This window comes from Leptodactylus fuscus, chromosome 1, assembly GCF_031893055.1.
Source record: "Leptodactylus fuscus isolate aLepFus1 chromosome 1, aLepFus1.hap2, whole genome shotgun sequence".
Lineage (NCBI taxonomy): Eukaryota > Metazoa > Chordata > Amphibia > Anura > Leptodactylidae > Leptodactylus > Leptodactylus fuscus.
The window spans coordinates 192,051,026-192,074,955 of record NC_134265.1 but is presented as its reverse complement, the minus strand read 5'-3'; the positions used below and the strand labels follow the sequence as shown (position 1 = coordinate 192,074,955).

General features: G+C 41.0%; 1 protein-coding gene across 1 annotated transcript in view; it reads left to right on the top strand.

Annotated features, from left to right (window-relative positions):
• Positions 1-23,930, top strand: part of NCAN (neurocan) — a 195,828-nt gene that overhangs the window by 39,762 nt on the left and 132,136 nt on the right. Inside the window, exon 2 of the mRNA XM_075280411.1 lies at positions 21,749-21,807. Within this exon, the coding sequence (XP_075136512.1) occupies positions 21,749-21,807 (59 nt within the window). The remainder of the gene's footprint in view (positions 1-21,748; positions 21,808-23,930) is intronic.

The following is a 23,930-nucleotide window of genomic DNA, read 5'->3' as shown; positions in this document are numbered from 1 at the left end:
CCTAGTCATAAGTCAGGCAAATCCTCCAGCAGCAAAGGGATTCTAAGACCAGCATACTGCTTTCCTTTCAGTATATTTTATTGTGATCTGTTTATGTCTATGTTTTACCAATATGTAAAAAAAGATGAAAAGGCACACCACTATTAGAATGTGGAGATTATTATAGATGAAGAAAGCTAAATCATATCTGTGATGAGGTTTACATATAAGTCAGTGGCGTAACTAGGAATGGCGGGGCCCCGTGGCGAACTTTTGACATGGGGCCCCCCCTCCCCAAACCGATGCCGAAGACCTCGACTGACCCCCTCCTCCGCACTCTATTATGTCCCTTAGTAAGCCCTGCACACAGTATTATCCCCAATAGTGTCCCCTGCACACACAGTATTAACCCCTATAGTGTCCAATGCACACAGTATTAACCCCTATAGTGTCCCCTGCACACACAGTGTTAACCCCTATAGTGTCCAATGCACACACAGTATTAACCCCTATAGTGTCCAATGCACACACAGTATTAACCCCTATAGTGTCCCCTGCACACACAGTATTTACCCCTATAGTGTCCCCTGCACACACAGTATTTACCCCTATAGTGTCCAATGCACACACAGTATTATTAACCCCTATAGTGTCCAATGCACACACAATATTAACCCCTATAGTGTCCAATGCACACACAGTATTAACCCCTATAGTGTCCAATGCACACACAGTATTAACCCCTATAGTGTCCAATGTACACACAGTATTTACCCCTATAGTGTCCCCTGCACACACAGTATTTACCCCTATAGTGTCCCCTGCACACACAGTATTATCCCCTATAGTGTCCAATGCACACACAGTATTATTAACCCCTATAGTGTCCAATGCACACACAGTATTATTAACCCCTATAGTGTCCAATGCACACACAGTATTAACCCCTATAGTGTACAATGCACACACAGTATTAACCCCTATAGTGTCCAATGTACACACAGTATTTACCCCTATAGTGTCCAATGCACACACAGTATTAACCCCTATAGTGTCCCCTGCACACACAGTATTTACCCCTATAGTGTCCCCTGCACACACAGTATTTACCCCTATAGTGTCCCCTGCACACACAGTATTATCCCCTATAGTGTCCAATGCACACACAGTATTATTAACCCCTATAGTGTCCAATGCACACACAGTATTAACCCCTATAATGTCCAATGCACACAGTATTATTAACCCCTATAGTGTCCAATGCACACACAGTATTAACCCCTATAGTGTCCAATGCACACAGTATTATTAACCCCTATAGTGTCCCCTGCACACATAGTATTATTAACCCCTATAGTGTCCAATGTACACACAGTATTAACCCCTATAGTGCCCCTGCACACACAGTATTATCCCCCATAGTGTCCCCATATGTCCCACTGTGTACACCTATAAACATTTATTATACTCTGGGGTCTGAAAAGACCCCAGAGTATAATAATCGGAGACCCGGGGGATTAAAACCATTAAAAGAACAGAGACAGTTGCTTACCTGTTCCTGTCGGCTGTCCTGTCCGCTCTTGTCCAGCTTTAATGACGTCAGACGTCACATGACCCGGGAAGCTGGCCTGGGTCATGTGACGTCAGACACGAATGACGGAGGTCTGGCAGGATCGTGGAGAGGTAAGTAATACAGTTTTTTATGTTACCTTACCCCTCCCGGTGCGCCGATCATTATACTCGGGGGTCTGCAAAGACCCCCGAGTATAATGATAGCCTCTGTGGGCCCCGTGGTGTCACTTGCCGATCCCGGCCCAGCCAGGATCGGCAAGTGAATAGGGCCCGTAACCGACTTTTAAAAAAACCAAAAAAAAACGCAGCGGTAGCGGCTGTCACCGGGCCCCCTAATGGCCCGGGCCCTGTGGCAGCTGCTACTGCTGCTACCACGGTAGTTACCTGATATAAGTACAGTCAGGGGCCTAAATTGAGGGGGTGCTGAGGGTGCAGTTGCAATGACATCAGTATTGAGATTGCAGCTTCCATATGGCCCATACTGTAGGTCATGGAGACCCACAGATTACTCTAACCACACTAAGGTTGATTAAACTCCTTAGCACCCATAATCATCACTATCAGGAACTCGCTGTAGGGAAGAGGTAGGGGGCCCCAGACAAAAGATTGCACTGGGTCCTACAAGACTTTAGTTACACCTCTGAGTGCAGCAGTTTGAATAGGACACATTGATATTTTCTTACTTATACGATAATGTAGTATATAGAGTACGTATTCATTATATTTGCTTCTCCCACTCATTGGCTCTATGACCCCTATGTGTACTCCCATTGTTGTACAGCTCATCACTGATATCAGCCATAAGGTACAATTCCTTGGTTTCTGCCTCCTCACTGTGAACATATCCTCCTTATCGCTTGGCAGTGTGTGTTGTGTATGATATTTTGGGCTATGTGCCTGCTATCCGTCTGTGGTTTCTATCTAATTACTCCTTGTCTGGGCTCCAGACTCAATAACAAACAGCCAAGCCGTGTCTTTTCTCGCCAGGAATGATCTGCTTTATCCTAACCTCAGCAAGCATCTTACAAAGAATTGTTTTGTGAGGGATTCCCAGGGCACAGTCTCCAATTTAGATCACACATAAAAATCAAGAACTCCGGGGCAAGTGCAGGATTTTTATATGGGAAGTTCCAATTGCTAATATTCATTTTGAATGCAAATCCAGAATATATACAACAAATAATGTATACCCCTGCTGCCAATATGTCTGTAACTGTATCTATGCTTGATCTCTACAAATTAAATTTGTTGTCTGGCGAAATGATAAATCTATTATAGTAAGCTATTTCCCAAAACCTTCAAAATAGGTGTACCTTACATTAGATAGATTTAATTGTATATCTCTTTGAATCTCCTCCAGTGTTCATATTCCGCCTTCTTTTTCGTGTAATTCTCCCCACATTTATGAATTACCATATATATTGCTCCATTATAGCTCTCACTCTCCTGCAATTCTTCAGGATTATCACTTGCCCTAGTGTGGTATTTGGGAACAAAGACTCCTGATCATACAAATGCAAATAGTGATGCCATAATCGCAAACTATTGTATTTATTTCTATTCATTATCTGTAAGTTGAACTGAAGGAAGAGCTATCATAAGTATAGTCTAGTACAGCCACATTAACTACAGTACTATTGTGTCCTACTCAATGGTGTGGGCACCAACCAAAGTAGGTCGGACTATCAGATTTTCCTGAAAGTGACTTGGAATGAGTCCTGTTTATAGAGTAAGACGCTAGAGATTTATAACAATATTTCTGTATTTTAACTTTGCGAGGTATTAATACATTAGTCTATTATAGAGCTGTGGGTAAGAACATATGACGTCTTCAGCATTGATTTTACAGTGTATTGGCAGAGACTTAGTTTTTGTAGATATTAACCTTGAAACGTCCTGTTGCTTTCTTACTAAATAGTGTAGTGCTAAATGCAGGAACAGTCTAGATTTCCTTGCAAGCTTTAAAAGTAAAAAAAATAACCCGCATTATTGATGTGAAATCTGTGTGCAAAACCTTAATGTCCTTTCTTCTACCCTACCACAGTTGTAGTATGCTCTTTATAAATATTGAACAAACCATCATTTTTTTTGTCCAGGTTCTGAATACGTACATAGAGATAATACTGTATAATTATGACGGAGTTAGTGTCAATAGGAAGCAGAATGAGAGAGGAATCTGCTGCTGATTTAGGTGCAAAATCTGATGCAAAATCAGTGCCAGATTCCACTGTGTGAACAGGGACTGTTACTGTTAAAAGTGCCACTCCACAGTGGCCCCCACACAGTATCATATGCTCCGCAGTGGCCCTTACACAGCATTATAGGCTTCGCAGTGGTCCCCTTACAGCATTATATGTTCTGAAGTGGCCCCCCCACAGCATTATATGCTCCACAGTGGCCGTCACACAGCAATATATGCTCCTCAGTGTCCCTCACAAAATATTATATGCTCTGCAGTGGCCCCCACTCTGTATCATAAGCTCCATATTGGCCCCCACTCTGTATCATAAGCTCCATATTGGCCCCCACATAGTATTATAGGCTCCACAGTGGCTTCCATACACTATTATAGGCTCCGTAGTTGACTCCACATAGAATTATAGGCTCTGCAGTGGCCCACACACAGTATCATATGCTGAACAGTAGCCCCACACAGTATCATATGCTGCACAGTGGCCCCTACACAGTATTATATACTCCACAATGGCCCCCACACAGTATTATATGCTCCCAAGAGCCTCACTACCCTAAAGGTGGTGCTATTATTATACTGTGGGGTCACCTCAGACCCCAGAATATAATAATCATAGGCCCAGGGGAAGTGATTAAAAATAACAAATGCTTATACTTACCTAACTGTATCTCTCCTGTGTAGTTTCGCTCCTTCCTCGGTCCTCTTCTCCCTTGCAACTGAAGTTCTGCTCCACAGACATCACTGCTGGAGTCTGTGATTGGGTCTGTGTTTGGTCACGTGGGTCGTGATGTGTCATTATGCTGACGTGCCCCACGTGGACGCTGGGGCCCAATCACAGGTCCAAGTGGTGAGGCCTGGGGAGCAGGACCTCCGTCACCTGCTGGAAGATCTCCATAGTGAATGCTGAGCCCAGGACAGGTAAGTATTTTTTTTATTTTGTTTCACTCCCCTAGCTAGTATCTATGGGAAAGGGGTCTGGCGATCTCTAGGCCCTTTTCTATAAGCAGTATGTATAGATGTTGGGAACCAAGCTTCCTCATCCGCTATCATGGTGGTCTGGGGCCCTGGCCATTTCCAGTTGCATGGAAACAGCAAGAATCAAATGGTTTATGTTATTTAGCATTTTTTACTTGCTGACAGGTCCTTTTTAAGTTCCCATTATATGTGCTGCTGCAGCTTTTCTTCCTATATTCATTTCGATGGATTATTGTGATTATTGATTACTTTGTTGTGATGAATGCTTCAGTATTTTACACTGATGAGAACCAACACAATTAAAACAGCTACAGAAGTCAATGAAAAGCTATTGAAAGAGATGAAGTAGCACTCTGTACCACAGTATTCCTAATGTGTTAAGTGTCAAGCTAAACTTTCAGGTTGTAGTAAATTACTTTAATATTAGGCTAGATCTATGCAGTACAGCATTGGTTCAGTTAGCTATAGGAGAGAGAAAAATGACTTGTATGATACCTCACCTATGACCATTGATTTATGCAAAGCAGTTTTACAAGTAATAAAAAATAATATAATTTTTTTTCCCCACAATCATAATTAAATTATTTATGTTATTGAAGGGAGGAAGAAAGTGAAAGATGTTAGAGTTATACATAACGCAATAGTGTTGCTTGGACCTTTCAGTGTTTGTAAATATTTAAAGGGGGTTTTTGGGACTAAGAAAATGTGACTAAAGTCATGAAATGCTTGTCATATGAATGAGCAAACATAACTAAGTACCTTGATGTGTGTTTGGACTATTTTTACCATTGATCATATTTTCAGACTTATGCAATGCTTCGCAATGCCTCAATGGTGCATCTAAAACGTCAAACAAAACCCTGCTCGTCCGAGCACTAACTAAATCAGACCTGGGCAAATCCGGCCCTCTGACTGATTCAGTCCGGCCCGCACAGCTTTGACTAGGGAGGCGTGTCTAGGGGGGGCGCGTCTTAGTGCCGGCCGAAGATGGAGATGTGGAGCATGTCATAAAGTACTGAGAAATGTAAGGTGAGCTGCAGGGGGGAGAGAGAGTGTGTGTATATGTGTGTGTGTGTGTGTCTATATGTGTGTCTATATGTGTGTGTGTGTCTATATGTGTGTCTATATGTGTGTGTGTGTGTATATGTGTGTCTGTATGTATGTGTGTCTATATGTGTGTCTGTATGTATGTGTGCCTGTCTATATGTGTGCCTGTCTATATGTGTGCCTGTCTATATGTCTGTCTGTCTATATGTGTGTCTGTCTATATGTGTGTCTGTCTATATGTGTGTCTGTATATATATATATATATATATATATATATATATATATATATATGTGTGTGTCTCAGTAACCTAGGGGCAGAGATGGAAGGAGAATGTTATACTAGGGCAGAGATGGCAGATGGAGGGGGGGGACATGAAACTGGGGGAGAGATGGAGGGGGGGGACATGAAATGGGGAAAATAAAGGGGATATGAAACTAAGGGAGAAATGGAGGGGGGGGACATGAAACTGGGGGTAGATGAAGAGGGCACAGACTGGGGGGACATTAAACCGTGGAGAAAGCTGTAGGGGGACCTGTTTGCCTCTAGTTGCCCCCAGTTTAATGTCACCCTCCAGCTACCCCTACGGTTTAATGTCTTCTTCCCGATTTTAATGTCCCCCTCTAGTTGCCCCCAGTTTCATGTCCCGCTCCAGCTGTCAATTTATTGCCGCCCTCCAACTACCCCCACTGTTTAATGTCCCCCTCCAGCTGCTCCAGTTTCATGTCCCCTCTAGTTTCCACCAGTTTATACTGGGGCACCCGGAGAGGGACTTAATACTGTGGGGCAGTTGGAAGGGAACATTATAATGTGGGGGCATATAGTGTACGGGTGACTGTAGGAGGATTATACTGTGTGGGGGCACATGGAAAGATGATTGGCAATGGGCGGAGTCAACGTAGAAGTGGGTGGAGCTAAATTTGTCGTGGCACGGCCCTCTAGCATAGTTTCAATTTCTTATACGGCCCCATGGGAAAATTAATTGCCCACCCCTGAACTAAATAGTATAACGCTAACTATATGTGTGGCTTACTACTAACCACACAAACAAACAAAATAGCAAAGTATGGTCTCACCAGACTCTCAGTATTGCAGGACAAACCCAGAAGCATCCTCTGGCTCCCAGGATCTTCCCTGAAGTGTAGGCTCTGTAACAGGCCCAGGACCTACACCTGGGACGGAGGACTACTCAAGACCCACACTGGACCACACATATGTCAGAAACCTGGGAGAGATATACCATGACTCCAGCACTCTGCCTGTCACCTTCTCACAATACAAGGTGCTGCTCTAAATGCTATGTGTTATATTCCAATGTATAAAAAGTAGTGTTTTTACCTAATTGCTTATTAAAAGCACACATGTGTCAAATAGAATTCCTCATGCGATTTTGACATATCTAATCCCAACTAAAGGGAATAAACATTTCCCCCAATTCATATCCATCATAAACACGCCAAATGGCACCTGTATGCAGAAATCGACTGAAAACTGGAGCTCTTAAGATGGAAGTGTGCATATCCACACATATCCCATTAGATATACCGTATTTTTCGGACTATAAGACGCACTTTTTTTCCTCCAAATATGGGAGGAAAAAAGAGGTGCGTCTTATAGTCCGAATGTAGTAGTGGCCGAAAGTGTAGTGGGCGGTCAGTTAGAAGCAAAGGAGGTATGTTAATGGTCTGCGAATGGTTACCGTATCATTTCCCTACACTTCAGCCCCTTCCTGACATCTGCCGTTTCAATAAGGTAGATGCCGGGTCTTAGAGGTGGTGACCGCTCCTGCAGAGCGATTGCCATAGCTAACAGGTCTCCGCTGTACAGGAGACCCGATAGCTATGGCAATCGCTCTGCAAGAGCGGTCACAAGCCGTAACAGATAATGTCATCATTACCTCTTCCCCCAGAGAGTTAAAAAATTGCCCATGTACCCAGACCACTTTATATGTCGGGTCTAAAAGATGGCGGCCGCTCCTGCAGAGCGGTTGCCATAGCTACCGTGTCTTCGCTGTACAGGAGACCCGATGGCTATTGCCATCGCTCTGCAAGAGCGCCCAGAAACTTTCACCTGTTCTGTTGCAGGCCAGCTGCGGCAGAGCCGACCTGTTCCTGTGCCACGCGGCTCTGCGGGAGCTGGCCTGCAACAGAACAGGTGAAAGTTTCTGGGCGCTCTTGCAGAGCGATGGCAATAGCCATCGGGTCTCCTGTACAGCGGAGACACGGTAGCTATGGCAACCGCTCTGCAGGAGGGGCCTTCATATAGAGAGCATCTCCCATAGACTGCAATACAGTTGTATTGCAGTCTATGGGACTTGAAATCAAATGATTGCAGGTTCAAACTCCCTAGGTGGGTGAAAATAAAACATTTTAAAAAAAAAAATTTGAAAGCTATGAAAAAAAAATATATATAAAAAAAAAAAGTTCAAATCACCCCCATATCCCTAGAATACATATAAAACAAAAACATTACTGTGAAACACAAACACATTAGGAATCCCTGTGTCCGAAAACCCCCGATCTACAAACTTAAGAAAATATTTTTCTCGTACGGTGAATGCTGTAGCAGAGAAAAAATTGGTACTATTCCGTTATCGGGCCAGCAGAGCTGTTCAGCACCAGCATCGGGACATGCTGAACTGCTGACTGCTGGCCCGATGCTGGCTGGCACTGGAGCTGTGTAAAGGAGCAGCGGATCACAGGACGCCAGAGACGTGCGCCCAGACCCTGCCCTCACTCGCAGTGCAGAGAGGACGCGGGTTGACTTGGGGATTGCGGTGATTGTCGGTGAGCACAAGCTTGTCAGCGGCCGGGCTGCACGTCCCAGTGCCGGGAGGAGGACACTGTGAGGACATCACCCCCTGATGCTGCGGCTGCAGTGACACGCACACACACCACCTGTTACAGTGGCACACCGCTTACGCCAGGCCAGGCTCCACCATACTCTCCACACCGCAAGTGAGGGCAGGGTCTGGGTGCCCATCTCTGCTGTCCTGTGATTCTCTGCTTTTTTTTCCCCCTATTTTCCTCCTCTAAAACCTGCGTCATACACATATACATATATATATATATATATATATATATATATATATATATATACATATACAGTCCTATGAAAAAGTTTGGGCACCCCTATTAATCTTAATCATTTTTAGTTCTAAATATTTTGGTGTTTGCAACAGCCATTTCAGTTTGATATATCTAATAACTGATGGACACAGTAATATTTCAGGATTGAAATGAGGTTTATTGTACTAACAGAAAATGTGCAATATGCATTAAACCAAAATTTGACCGGTGCAAAAGTATGGGCACCTCAACAGAAAAGTGACATTAATATTTAGTAGATCCTCCTTTTGCAAAGATAACAGCCTCTAGTCGCTTCCTGTAGCTTTTAATCAGTTCCTGGATCCTGGATGAAGGTATTTTGGACAAACAATTCAAGTTCAGTTAAGTTAGATGGTCGCCGAGCATGGACAGCCCACTTCAAATCATCCCACAGATGTTCAATGATATTCAGGTCTGGGGACTGGGATGGCCATTCCAGAACATTGTAATTGTTCCTCTGCATGAATGCCTGAGGATTTGGAGAGGTGTTTTGGATCATTGTCTTGCTGAAATATCCATCCCCGGCGTAACTTCAACTTCGTCACTGATTCTTGAACATTATTCTCAAGAATCTGCTGATACTGAGTGGAATCCATGCGACTCTCAACTTTAACAAGATTCCCGATGCCGGCATTGGCCACACAGCCCCAAAGCATGATGGAACCTCCACCAAATTTTACAGTGGGTAGCATGTGTTTTTCTTGGAATGCTGTTTCTTTTTGGACGCCATGCATAACGCCTTTTTTTATAACCAAACAACTCAATTTTTGTTTCCAAAATGAAGCTGCCTTGTCCAAATGTGCTTTTTCATACCTCAGGCAACTCTATTTGTGGCGTACATGCAGAAATGGCTTCTTTCTCATCACTCTCCCATACAGCTTCTATTTGTGCAAAGTGCGCTGTATAGTTGACCGATGCACAGTGACACCATCTGCAGCAAGATGATGCTGCAGCTCTTTGGAGGTGGTCTGTGGATTGTCCTTGACTGTTCTCACCATTCTTCTTCTCTGCCTTTCTGATATTTTTCTTGGCCTGCCACTTCTGGGCTTAACAAGAACTGTCCCTGTGGTCTTCCATTTCCTTACTATGTTCCTCACAGTGGAAACTGACAGGTTAAATCTCTGAGACAACTTTTTGTATCCTTCCCCTGAACAACTATGTTGAACAATCTTTGTTTTCAGATCATTTGAGAGCGGGCTGTCCATGTTCGGCGACCATCAAACTTAACTGAACTTGAATTGTTTTGTAGAAAGAAATGGTCCAAAATACCTTCATCCAGGATCCAGGAACTGATTAAAAGCTCCAGGAAGCGACTAGAGGCTGTTATCTTTGCAAAAGGAGGATGTACTAAATATTAATGTCACTTTTCTGTTGAGGTGCCCATACTTTTGCACCGGTCAAATTTTGGTTTAATGCATATTGCGCATTTTCTGTTAGTACAATAAACCTCATTTCAAGCCTGAAATATTACTGTGTCCATCAGTTATTAGATATATCAAACTGAAATGGCTGTTGCAAACACCAAAATATTTAGAACTAAAAATGATTAAGATTAATAGGGGTGCCCAAACTTTTTCATAGGACTGTATATATATGTATATGTGTGTGTGTGTGTGTATTTGCATATACATATTATCTATATACACATGTGTGTGTATTAATATATATATTTTTATATAGAATTATTTATCTACATTTGAACATGTGTACATATAGGTTTATGTATTATTTATGTGTATATATTTTTGTGTGTTTATGCAGTCATGGCAGTAAGTATTGAAACCCCTGAAATAGCACAAAAAAACTGAGAAAAAAGGGCAAATTGGACATAATTGTGCAGAAAACGCCTAAAATGGGTTGGATGTAATTGTTGACAACTTTTCAAAATTGTGAGTGAATAACTTTGTTTCAAGCAGGTGATGCTCATTCAAACTTACCTGTGGCAAGTAACAGGTGTGGGCAATATTAAATGTATACCTGAAACTAGATAAAAAAAATAGAAGTTGACAAAATCTTTGCATTGTGTGTTTATGTGTGCTCCACAAAGCATAGAGAACAGAAAGGAGAGAAGAGAACTGTCTGAGGACTTGAGAACCAACATTTTGGAACAATATGAACAATCTTAAGGTTACAAGTTCATCTCCAGAGATCTTGATTTTCCTTTGTCCACAAAGAGCAACATAATCAAGAAGTGTACAATCCATGGCACTGTAGCTAATCTCCCTGTACAGAAGGGAAAAATTGATAAAAGATTGCAACACCGGATAGTCTGGATAGTAACTAAGCATCAAGTTACAAAGAAATTCAATCTGTCCTGCAGACTCAGGGTGCATCGGTGTAACCACGAACTATCTGGTGACGTTTGAATGAAATGAAACGTTGTGCCAGGAGACTCAGGAGGACCCCACTGCTGACACAGAGACATAAAAAAGCTAGAATGCAGTTTGCTAAAATGTACTTGAATAAGCCAGAATATTTCTGGGAAAACATCTTGTAGACAGATGAGACCAGGATGGAGCTTTTTGGTAAAGCACATTATTCTACTGTTTACTGAAAATAGAATGAGGCTAACATGAAAAAAAAATGTTATAAATGTATTTGCATTTTGCATAGAGAAATAACTAGTTGATCCCTCTGGCAAACTATACTTAATACTTGGTGGCAAAACCCTTGTTGGCGCGCCCAGCAATCAGACGTTTTTTGTAGTTGATGATGAAGTTTGTGCACATCAGAAGGAATTTTGGTCCACTCCTCTTTGCAGATCATCTCTAAATCATTAAGATTTTGAGGCTGTCGATTGGCAACTCAGAGCTTCAGCTCCCTCCATAAGTCTTCTATGAGATGAAGGTCTTGTTATTGGCTAGGCCACTCCATAACCTTAATATGCTTCTTTTTGAGCCATTTCTTCGTTGCCTTGACTGTATGTTTTGTCTCATTGTCCTGCTGGAAGACCCAGCCACGACCCATTTTTAATGTTCTGGCAGAGGGAAGGAGGTTGTCACGCAGGATTTTGCAGTACATGGCTCCATCAATTCTCCCATTGATGCTTTGAAGCATTTCTCTATGCAAAATGCAAATAAATGTATAAAATTTATACAATGTGATTTTCTGGATTTTATTTTTGCTATTTATCTCTCACTGTTAAAATTAACCTACCCTTAAAATTATAGACTGTTCATGTCTTGTCAGTGGACAAACTTACAAAATCAGCAAGGAATTGAATAATTATTTCTTCCATTGAAAAAAAAATAAAAAAAAATAAATATATATATATATATATATATATATATATATATATATATATATAAAATATTAGAATTCAAGACGGCACAGTGACCAGACTAGGTGGGTGCAAATCCAAAGGAAGATGGCTCTCTCTTCTCATTGTAAGCTATATGTCAAATATTCAGTGAATTTAGAATAGTTAAGCAAGTTGAAGATAGATTGATTTTGTAAAAGCATAACATTAAGGATTGCACTTTCCCCATGTATTTTTGGAAGAAAAAAATATTTATATTGTCCATTTTCAAAATAACAAAAAAAGGAAAATGTCCAATGCAAAAGTTTGGGCACCATGAATGGTTAATAGACCCCCTTTGACAAGTATCACATCTTGTAAATGCTTTTTGTAGCTTGCCTAGAGTCTATCAGTTCTTGTATAATGGATTTCCATCATTCCTCCTTATAAAAGTCTTGCAGTTCTGTGAGATTCCTGGGTCATCTTGCATACACTCCTCTTATGAGAACTAGCCAGAGATTTTCAATGATGTTCAGATCAGGGGACTGTGAGGGACATGGTAAAACCTCCAGCTTGCGCCTTTATAGGTAGCCTGTGTTGGATTCTGACGTGTGTTTAGGTCCATTATCCATTTGTAGAAGACACCCACTTTTCAATTTCAGCTTTTTACAGATGATGTTATGTTTGCTTCATGAATTTGCTGACATTTCATTGAATTCATTCTTCACCCTACCAGGGAAATGTTCATTGTGCCATTGGCTGCAACACAACCCCAAAGCATGATTGATCAACCCCCATGCTTAATGTTTGGAGACATGTTCTTTTCCTGAAAATTTGTGCCCCTTTTTTATCCAAACATATCAGTGTGGCCAAAGAGTTCTATTTTGTCCTCATCAGTCCACAGGACTACAAAAATGTATCAGGCTTGTTTAGATGTTCTTTTGCAGACTTCTGACATTGAATTTTATGGTGAGGACATTGGAGAGGTTTTCATCTGATGACTCTAACATAAAGACCATATTTGTTCAGGTATCACTGAACAGTAGAATAATGTACCACAACTCCAGGGTCTGCTAAATCTTCCTGAAGGTCTTCTGCTGTCAAGCGGGGGTTCTGATTTGCCATTCTCGTAATCCTACAAGCAGCAGTTTCTGAAATTTTTCTTGGTCTTCAAGACCTTATCTTGACCTCCACTGTTCCTGTAACTGCCATTTCTTAATTACATTTAGAACCTAGGAAAGGGCAACTTGAAAACGCTTTGCTATCTTCTTATAGCCTTCTCCTGTTTTGTGGGTCTTCACCGGTTTAATTTTCAGAGTGCTAGGCAGCTGCTTAGAAGAACCCATGGCTGCTGTTTTTTGGCACAAGGTTAGGGGAGGCTGGGTATTTATAAAGCTCTAAAATTTGCATCACTTAGCCTTTCCTAACAATGATGGTGAACAAGCCATAACCCTAACGGGCTAATTCTGGGTCTGAGATCTTGGTCAAAGTTATCTGAGCACACAAATCTAATTTTTTGCAATGTACTCCTTTCCCTTTCTAATTCTAAAATTGTACTCAAACATAATAATACACCGATATTGCTTACATTTATCTACAAGTGTGTGTAATCTATCACTTTATGCCTTTTAAAGATCATTTAATCTTCAACTTGCTTGACTGTTCACAATAACAGTCATTTTGGCAAGGGGTGTCCAAACTTTTGCATGCCACTGTATATATGTAAATATCTATATATAGCATATACTTCATGTCTTTTTATTCAAACAAATGCTTGTATATGCATCGGAAAACCACATGTATTTTTTAAAATGAATGTGTTTTTAAAAACAGCATATGTTGTTCAAAATGCATGCAATTTTCTGATTTTTGGGCGAAAATGCACAACGTGGACACAGCCAGAGCAGGACCCTGTATCATGCTGATGATCATGCACATGTTCCTCATCTCCTTCACTCTCGCTCTGCATCTACCATGTTGTCAGCTGATCAGTGTCTACAAAACCCTCCCCCTCTCATGGAAGAATGTCTGTCTGATTAAGGCAGGGGAGAAGCTTGAATAGTTAAAAAAAAAACTAAAAAACTGTGTTTGCATAACAGTCCTTGCTACTGCCTCTAATCACTGGTGTGATCATATAGATGTATGAAACTGATGCTGGCTTGTCTGGTGATTAGGACCAGCCCACAACTCTTTTGGATACTCTGGCAGTCAATATAGTTTAGACAAATATTGAATCCATCAGTAATGACATCACATCCATGATGGATATGGCTAACATCTGTAGTAATGTGAACAATGAAAGGCACATGATCAGGATCAGCAAAGAAGGGATTGTAGTGATAACATAAATTGTATTATTCACACAATTCCTCAAAAGGGTAATACATTTTTACGCGGTTGCAATTAGAGAAATTGATTTGAGCACAATTTTTTTGGCTGTCTGTAAGACGGCCTCACGTTCTGAAAGCACCACGTTTCGTCCACAATGTTTTACAGAACCTGCAAAGTGCATGGGATTCTGGCTCATACCACCCACACATTGCAGAAAATTATCTGCAGCGGCGCTGGCTTCAAACTTCTAGGCATGCGCAGTCGTCGGGCTTGGGGCAAAGCCGACTGCACATGCCCATGGCCATTTTCTTGTGGCTGCTTACCCCAGCTTACTGTGAAAGCAGCCACAAGAAAATGGCCACTTACACCAGTGTACTGTGTAAGCGTCCACAGGAAAATTACCTCTCTGCCCTACCTACTGCGCATGTCTTGAAATTACCTCCAGACTGCGCAGCCACTGGAAGAGAAAAGGAGAGGTGGTCCCATTCCAGACACAGGAAGACATGTAAGCATCGATGGGGATGGGGGAGAGTACTGGTGATGTTCCGTTTCGGAAACGAAACATCAGCGGATTATCGGAAAGTGTCCTTGGGACTGTCACATGACTGCCCCAAGGATACAGGTAATTATATTTTTTTTTAAATTGATGTATATTAGAAGTTAGGTGGGGGGGGGGGGTTAGTTTATAGGTAGAATTAAATTTTATTCCGGACAACCCCTTTAAGATAGTGTTTCATATGTCTCTTGTCCCTTCTGTCATCTATTCAAATCTGTTTCTATATATAGTTGTAAGAGATAGATGCCTAAACATGTGGATTTTTTTATGTTGCAAATGTTTCCTTTTTCCCCCAAGCTCCCCGTGGTTTCTCAGTCAGCCCATCAAATTGTAGTCTATGCTCCTCTAAACTCAGAACATCTTGCATAAGATTGCTAAATGTATAGGACAAGAGCTAGGAACTTTAATATCCACTATTCCAAGAACTGATTTTCTAAATACTATTGGTTTCACAATGACAGTTTTTGAAAATATATTGGAAATTGCATACCACGGATGAATTCCATGCAAGGGGCATGCTATGTTTACAATGAGATATCAGTCAATCATGATGGTGCAGCATGTATCCTGTGCTATAATTGGGTTGGAATAGACATCCTCTTCTCTAAAGATCACTACCCAGCATGGTGATCAGCTGTTAGCAGGTGGAAATAGGGGTGTATGCTGCAGTGAAAATGTAGTAGTATTTTCTAGACATTCAAATGAATGGGCCATCATGTAATTCTTCCTTGAGTCCACCAGAATGGAAGCCACTCTTAGACGCTCATTGCTTTAAGTCGGTGAGGTCCATATGCCCTAGTAGGGAAGTTCTTTTTATGAGAAAACCACATTAAGAAGCAAATAACATTAAAGACCTTTCTCCACTCATTCTAGCACAATTGGAGTATTTTCTCTAGCCCCCACCATTCATAAGTGATCAATGCTGGTGCCTGATATGCTACCATATCAATGGTGCATGATATGCTATTTAGGCTCTGTACTGTCAGAACGGTGTCAGGCAGGAGCAGGCGAGGGGTGTAATTCTGAGCTCTGACAATGACTGCTTCTGATTGGAGCTCTGAATCCCACCCCCTGCCTGACACTGAAAATCAAAACTAACTGCACTTGTTGCTCGGGAATGGTGGGGACTATAGAAAAAAAAACTGTCTGTGCTGGAGTCTGCGAAACAGCACCTATTGACTGACGATAAGACCTTGAATTGGTGGAGGTGGTGACATGACCTCTTTAATGTGACCAAATGAGTTCACAAGTCTAGATACCCCTTCAAATAGAAGATGGTTGACATCTTTTCCTTGTATACATAATGTTTATAGGGCTTTTTGCCAAAATAAAGCAATGAACACTATAAAACTCAGAGCACAGAATTGTCCTTTCTAACATGAAACAAGCAAAATAACTTTTCATTTTTTATTCAAGAGAAGGAAATAAAATGTATTTCTCCAAGCTAGTGAGCAAGTGTGCCTTTAATTTATATTCATTTACGTCTTTTATATTGTTAGTATTAGCAGAATGAAGAGTTTAGTACCCAGCATAATAATCCTCTGATAATGTAACTATTAATATATCAGTCACAGGAAGACTATGGAACAGAAATAGAATATAAAGAGCTGTGCTGAATGATGATGTGCAGATGCAATGCTTATGTTAGAAAAACATCTCTACTACATACAGATTATTATTGGGTGTTGAAACCTTGGGGTGTCACTTGCAGTAGGTTTAAGAGGTTCTCAAGTCATATAAAGCAAAGGTCAGTAATAAAATTGTTTAATAACATATAGTTCACTTTTGCAACCGCAATTAACCCCAATGTTAATTTTAACATTGCTACACTTTTTCTATATAGTTATTGAGAATATCATACTCTATCATAGGTCATCCATATTGTGGTACTGCGCTGTCTTCTGCTCCCAAGTCATATATATTGGGGTTTCCAGTGTGAATAGATAACGTTTTTGTGGCATGAATATTTTAAAGAGCTTCAAAATGAGTTTGAATTCATAGTAACTGTGGGATGGCCATATCAGTACACTTAGGAGTTCCGGTGTTGGATTTAATACCTTGTTACTGGCATCTTTCTTAAAGGGTCCTTTCAATATCTCACAAGTTTGCCTGCAAGCTGATGGGTGGAATTTGACTATTTAATGGACATGACACTATGCAGTACCTCAGGAGACACAGACATTGTCTTTACCATGAAAGATTATTTATTATGATTACTATAAACATATAATATACACAGTAATTGTACACTACATTACACAGGTTTGGAGAGAGAAAAAAAACTTACATGCTGTCAGGACAGACCGCAGACTTGCAGTAAATGCAATGTTATCTTTGTATTTACACAGTGAGATAACACTGCCTAAGCCTTTATCATCAAACTGCAATTTAGCTGACCTTTTTTGCCGCGGATTCCGCTGTGGAATCTGCCGCAGAGTCCGCGGCATGACATTCCCCTCCCGACTAGGCCCATTCATTTGGGCCTAATCCGGAGCGGAATGCTGCATCCAGTCAAGGCTAGCCGTAAATGGACCAGATTCTGAAGTGGCCTCCGCGTCAAAATCCGGTCCAAAAATCCCCATGTAAACCTAGCCTAAGAACAGATCACAGCTCTTAAAGCAAGCACGATCCCGAGTATTCAGGCCCCCTCCCCTCCAGAGAGCAGTGCATGGGCTCACGTATTCTTTGTCGTAGGCTAAAGCTGCGCCAAAAAAGCACTGTGGGTCAAAACGCTGTGGTTTTTCCCATAGCACTTTTCAGACAAAGTCTGCAGAGATTACCTTTGCAGACTTTTTGCTTATATTATACCTACAGGGAACCTACCGGGGGTTTAATGAGAAGTAATTTACATGCTACAATTTCCAAAACTGCAACATTTATGGCACATGCGGCCCTTACCTTTATGTTAGATATGTCAGATGAGAAATAAAGGTCAGGGATCAAGGAAAAAATGTGTAAAAAATGGTAGGAATAATTTCACGTAGCAGATAGAAGAAGCAGCATTTCAAAAGCAATGTGTTTAGGAAAATGCTTGAATTTCCATAAACTATCAGTGTAGATAGGATCTTTGAGATTAGAATACCCTATTAATTAAAGATGATAAACAGAGATACAGTGCTTATTTAATTTGGAATTATGTATGAGCTTATTAAAAGTGGAGAACTGAGATCACAGGCAGTATGGTGGCTCAGTGGCTAGCACTAGTACCTTGCAGTGCTGGGGTCCTGGGTTTGCATCCAACCAAGGACCACCAATCATATATATTTTCAGTCCTACTTGAGTGGTAATGACAACGTTTGAAAAGCGTTTTAGGATATGTTGGCACTATCTAAGCAAGAGAGTTGCATGAACGTGTCCACAAGTCTTTCCATTCATCTACATGTATAAGTCCTCACCATTCAATCTTTTGTCTCAGAGGAATGCCGATTAAACACGTCACATAGCAAATCAGGGGTTAGGGGACCCCTATTCTTCCAATAGCTTGGGAACCCGGAGGTGATCTGCACTTCCATAAGATATTTATACCATATCCTGTGTGTATATGCCATAAATGACTATGGTGGGAAACATCTTTAAGTATTTTATTCATTAAAACTTCCTTTAATTAGATATATCATGATCATGGCAAGTTATAGGACAGCATCCAAATAAAAGCTATTTTATAAAAGCTATAACTATATCCTGTTTATAATGTGTCCTGTAACCAATTTTTATAGTTTTGCAGTAGAAATGTATTTGGAGATTGTGTGATTTGTAGTTCCATGGGATATTTAGAGCAAAATTCAGTCACATGATGCTCTAATGCCAGATGTAAGGCTGGCTAACTAATAACTATACTATTATATATCCTGTAATTCCATTCTATCAGTGCCGTCCTGCTGTGTCCTGTGTTGGTCACACACAGTCTTGTTCCATAGTTCAGACAGCTGCTTTTGCACAGAATAATGTGAACTGATTGTCTCCATGCAATGCATACGTTCTCCGACTACTTATTTCCCGTTCCCAGTTCTTTCAAGGGTTTCTTTTCTGTTTGCAGGCTTGTATGTTTAACACTTTATATTATATTATCACCTTCACAGCTTCATATGTGCTTGGATGGTCATGTTGCATATATACATTTGTGTGTATTTATTTAGATAGATACATAGATAGATGTCATGATGGGGTTAGGGGGTTGTTATAGGTTCAGTGAACTCATATCCCATTCCATGTATAGGAATCATCATTGTTTGCTATCAATATACTTATACTATCTCAGCAACATTATTTCCCTTGCTTTATTCCCATATTTGCAGAGATTGGTCTCATAGCCATGTTACACCTCAGTCCCATACAATTTGGACGCCATGTTTTCTAATGCTGGATAACCCATTTAAGTCAAGAGGATAAGTCAGTAATTCATAATTCTATTATATACTAGAAAGAAATGTTCTGTAAGGAAAATGACTAGGTGCTTTCTAAGCGCTCCATAGACTGCAGAGTGCCGTGGCCTGTCTTCTTTCTCAGCGAGGTTCTATACTGTCACTTTCTTAATAAATGCTGGTAATCATAGTTGTGTGTAAGCACTGTTTATATAGAGGGGATGTAGACAGAAGACACACCAGAGGGAAATGACTCACCTGTATTCACAAGAAAACTGAGTTATATCAAGAACAAGAAGGAGATGAAAGAAACATTTCAATGTCAGAAGTTCCATAGTTTGTTTTACAACATCTCCGAATTGGAACCTTTCCTTGTCACTGAAAGGGATTGGTAATGGCCAGGCATCCCCCCTTTCCTTTGTCAAGTCTCTCAGCTACATTACAGTAATTGTTTGATCTAGCCAAGAGACACAATAAAGCAGCCTGGACTAAGAGGTCCTACAGGCATTACACAATTGATTTTGCTGTTCTCCTGTCTATAGCTGCATTGCAATATATGGTGTAATGTAGCAGATGATTGCAGTCCATTCAAGCTTTTTTTCTTTCTAATACATTGTATCACTTGCCTTTAGTACTCTGTGAATAGTAACTTCCCATTGGCACTGTAATACATTTGGCATTCTAATCTACAACCAAGTATCTTCTTGTACTCTTGATTATAATGGGATCCACTGGGTGTCTGCCACTTTAAAACTGAAAACAGTGGAGGAAAGAGGCCTCTATCAAGAACTTTTTCGTCCGCCCATTCAGCTGGATGTTGCAAAAGAGGCTCCGCCGGAGATGTGAACTAGGTTTTCATTATAGATTATTTCTCCTTACTAACCGCACAGTTTCGCTATGACCACAGGCATAGTAATGAAAAATGGCTAGCAACTAATCTGTTATTTACTTTCGTGAAAGCAGAGATGGCTGTACCACCGATTGGGATGTGTCGCTGACCAGAACACTATATGGTGGCTCCCCAAGGCGTTATACACATGATCATACTATTTATTCAAAATTGAGGATGAAAGTACGGCCACATTTATTTTTATGGGCCCATACACAAAACCATAGTTTAGCCACAAATAAGGAGCAGGTCCTATACCTTTCCCTATTTGTGTCGCAGTTTATTCATTTCAATGTATGGGTCAATGAAAAGCACAGATGACACACAAATACCAAACCTTGTATAATCTGTGCTGTTTTTATTGATCCGTATACTGGACACGGTCATGTGCATGTAGCTTCAGACGAACATTAAATAACAAGAAGCATCTGGTAATAGCATTAAAAACTAGAAGAAACCATTCTGTTGAACCTTGAGTAAGGCTACAAATGACTTTACATTTTATTTGGTTTCATGTTTTCTACTTTGATATGCAATTTTATAAATAAATATATATTTCACCCCAGTATTACTGTAAGGTCTAAGGGCTAGTTCACATGGGCCAAGAGGGAGCAGATTTTGAGGTGGAATCTGTCTCAAAATCCGCCCCCTCACAATAGAGGTCGGTAGACTGGTAGTATTCTTTTTTCCGCTAGCGGTTTGTTTCAGCCGTGGCGTCCACCTCGCAACAGCACCCTCCGGACTAGGCCCATTAATTTGGGCCTAATCCGGAGCGAAAGCTGTGAAGGGATGCCGGAACACTGCACAGGCATCCCGTCGCGGCAGCCGCGATGGAATGTGCACACGCGGAACCACCGTGTGAACTAACCCTAAAACCACTATTGGGGCATGTATGAAACGGTCTGAAATAAAAAAAACTGTCAGTGTTACCCACAATAACAGCACAGCTTCATTTTATTTTCTGCTGTAGAAAAACACAATCTGGGTTGCTGTGGCCAACAGAGACAGCTTTATAAATATGCCCCAGAATGAATTTTATTTTACTTTTGTATACGATGACCTATACTACACTATAAGGTTATTTCTTCACTTTAGAAAATCATATATTCTGTTTTAATGTAATATTCTTACTTTAATTTCTGAAGGTTAAGGGGGTGTTCACACATGTGCCCCTGTGCGCTCCATGTCAGTCTGCCAGGTTTCCATCCTCAGCCCCGGTGAAACTGGACAGGGGACGGCTTCCCGACAGTCAGTTTTAAATCCCATTCATTTGTCCATATGCAGCCTCTCTGTGGGGAAACCATTTTTTTGGCCGGACAAAAAGTTGGACATGCACAGGGGCGCAAGTGTGAATGCCCCCTAAGTGTAAACCATACTTCAATTTTTTCTGCATCATTACCCACTCACAAAATGTGATGTACACAATAAACATATTACACAATATAAATATTATTAAAGTCATAAACATATCATCTATAAATAAGCTTTTCTTTTATTTCAGGCTTCTAGCATTGGGTCTCTGGCTTCTTCTTATAGGCAGTACAAGCACAAGTGCTACAGGTAAGGCTTAACCATTGCTTTATTACGAAATATAGCTATACTTTTTATTTTTCTAGTTTGAAAATTTGAGTCTATATTATACATTGAATTTGTATTTTCTTTACAACATAGTCGATGGTTCTCTTTAAAGGGATTGTACATGTTTAGAAAATATGGCTTTTTTTTCTTCTCTAAATGATATATCTTTTGCTCACACGGTTATGAACAACACAATCTGATTAATATGAATGGGACTGAGCACGGCCCTGTGACCAAAAGAAATTATGCCAATGCATGAGGAAAAAAAATCATCCTGTGCAACCCCTTTAAAGAGCACATATTTGGAGAATACGTGTTCTAGAAATTGTTAAAGATGGTGGTCTCAGCTCACAAACCTTAATTTCAAGCAAGAAATGGAAGATTATGTAGATAATCTGTTTTCCCATAGTCCAAACAGCAGCACAACGTATGGGGTATTCCTGCCCCCTGTGAGCAATTTAGGACAGGTGGAATTTTTAATTACATCAGCCTTCCCCCTATAAGAAGGACAGAGGACCTCCCCCCCATTGTGTCAGTCCCAAAGTATCCCTGAAGGACCTTCCAAAGAGAAAAACAAAAGGGAGGGAGCCTTGTGCTGCTGTTTGGACTATGGGAAAACAGATTATCTACATAATCTTCCATTCCCCTGCGCCAAACAGCAGCACAACGTATGGGGAGGTAGCAAGTAAACCCCCCCCCTAGGGAGGGACCTCCTGGCATACTGATGATAATACAGAGCGCCCGAAAGCTACAGTTTCCGTGGAGCGCCAATCTAGCTTGTAATGTCTGATAAATGTTAAATGTGAGCTCTGGGTCACGGCTGAACATATTTGGTCCAGCGAGACCGAACACCTTTCTGCACAAGTAGCAGCGACCGCCCCAGTGGAGTGGGCGCAAACAAATTCCGGAGGGGATAACCCCTGCGTATGAAAGGCATGGTAGATGGCCTCCTTAATCCACCTTGATATGGAGGCTTTAGATGCTTTTTTCTCCCTTATACCTACCAGAAAAATTTATAAATAAATTCTCCGCTTTTCTCTAGGGTCTGGTTCGTTCTAGATTGTGAAACACAAAGCAAAATAGGAACACACTGTAAATATGACAATAGTTGATATATGAGTTCCATTGTGTAGTCTACGCCCTATAGAAACATGTCCTTACCGCCAAAACACAAACAGCAACCACAAGAAAGGTAAGTATGACATAAATGTACAAAATACTAATAAAAATCTCAAAAATCTTTATTGTAATAATTTACCACATATACAAAATAGGACAATGTAAAGGAAACAAATGTACACATACAAAAATAGGTGTAGTGGGATGCCGCAGCTGATAGTGGTCCCTTTAGATACTGCTAATTTTCCTCACAAGACATCAAAAATACAACATATACCCTCATATCATGTATTAAAATTCACATAAGCGAGTGTTACCATCAAATACAGTTATATAGGACCTAAATATAAACATATAAATCCCAATGTTTTTTATTCACCCCTAGAAAGGAGCAATATATATTATAATATCAAAGTCTATAGGTCCCACAACAGTATATCTTACTTCCTATATACAAAAAGAGGCACACACATTGCCCTCAAAAGTCCAGTAGCCAACATATATTAGGAAGTAAACATGTTTGTAAGTACCACTAGAGTATATCTTACTTCCTATGTACAAGGAGCGGCACACACATTGCCCTCAAAGGTCCAATAGTCAACATATATTAGGAAGTGGACATGTTGTAGGTACAAAAAACAGACTAGTGTAAACACTCACCCATGAGGAGGATTGTAAGCAGATCACCAGGGACGGGCACCCACCACGCAAACCCCGACGCACGTTTCGGCGCAAGGAGCCTTCGTCAGGAGGAGGAGGAGGAGACATACATGTTCCTTATTTATATGCCGGCATAAAACATTGGGGTCCAATGGGAACAGTCCCAGCTGTTAATAATAGACTCGCAACATTGCGAGTGTACGCCGCGGGCGAAAGGCGGCGCATGCGCATGGTGGCGCACAGAACAGGACACATGACCGGGAACCCGAGGTATCGCGGTCACGTGACCGTGATCTCGCGATGCTCCGGCATGTGTCTGTGCGAGC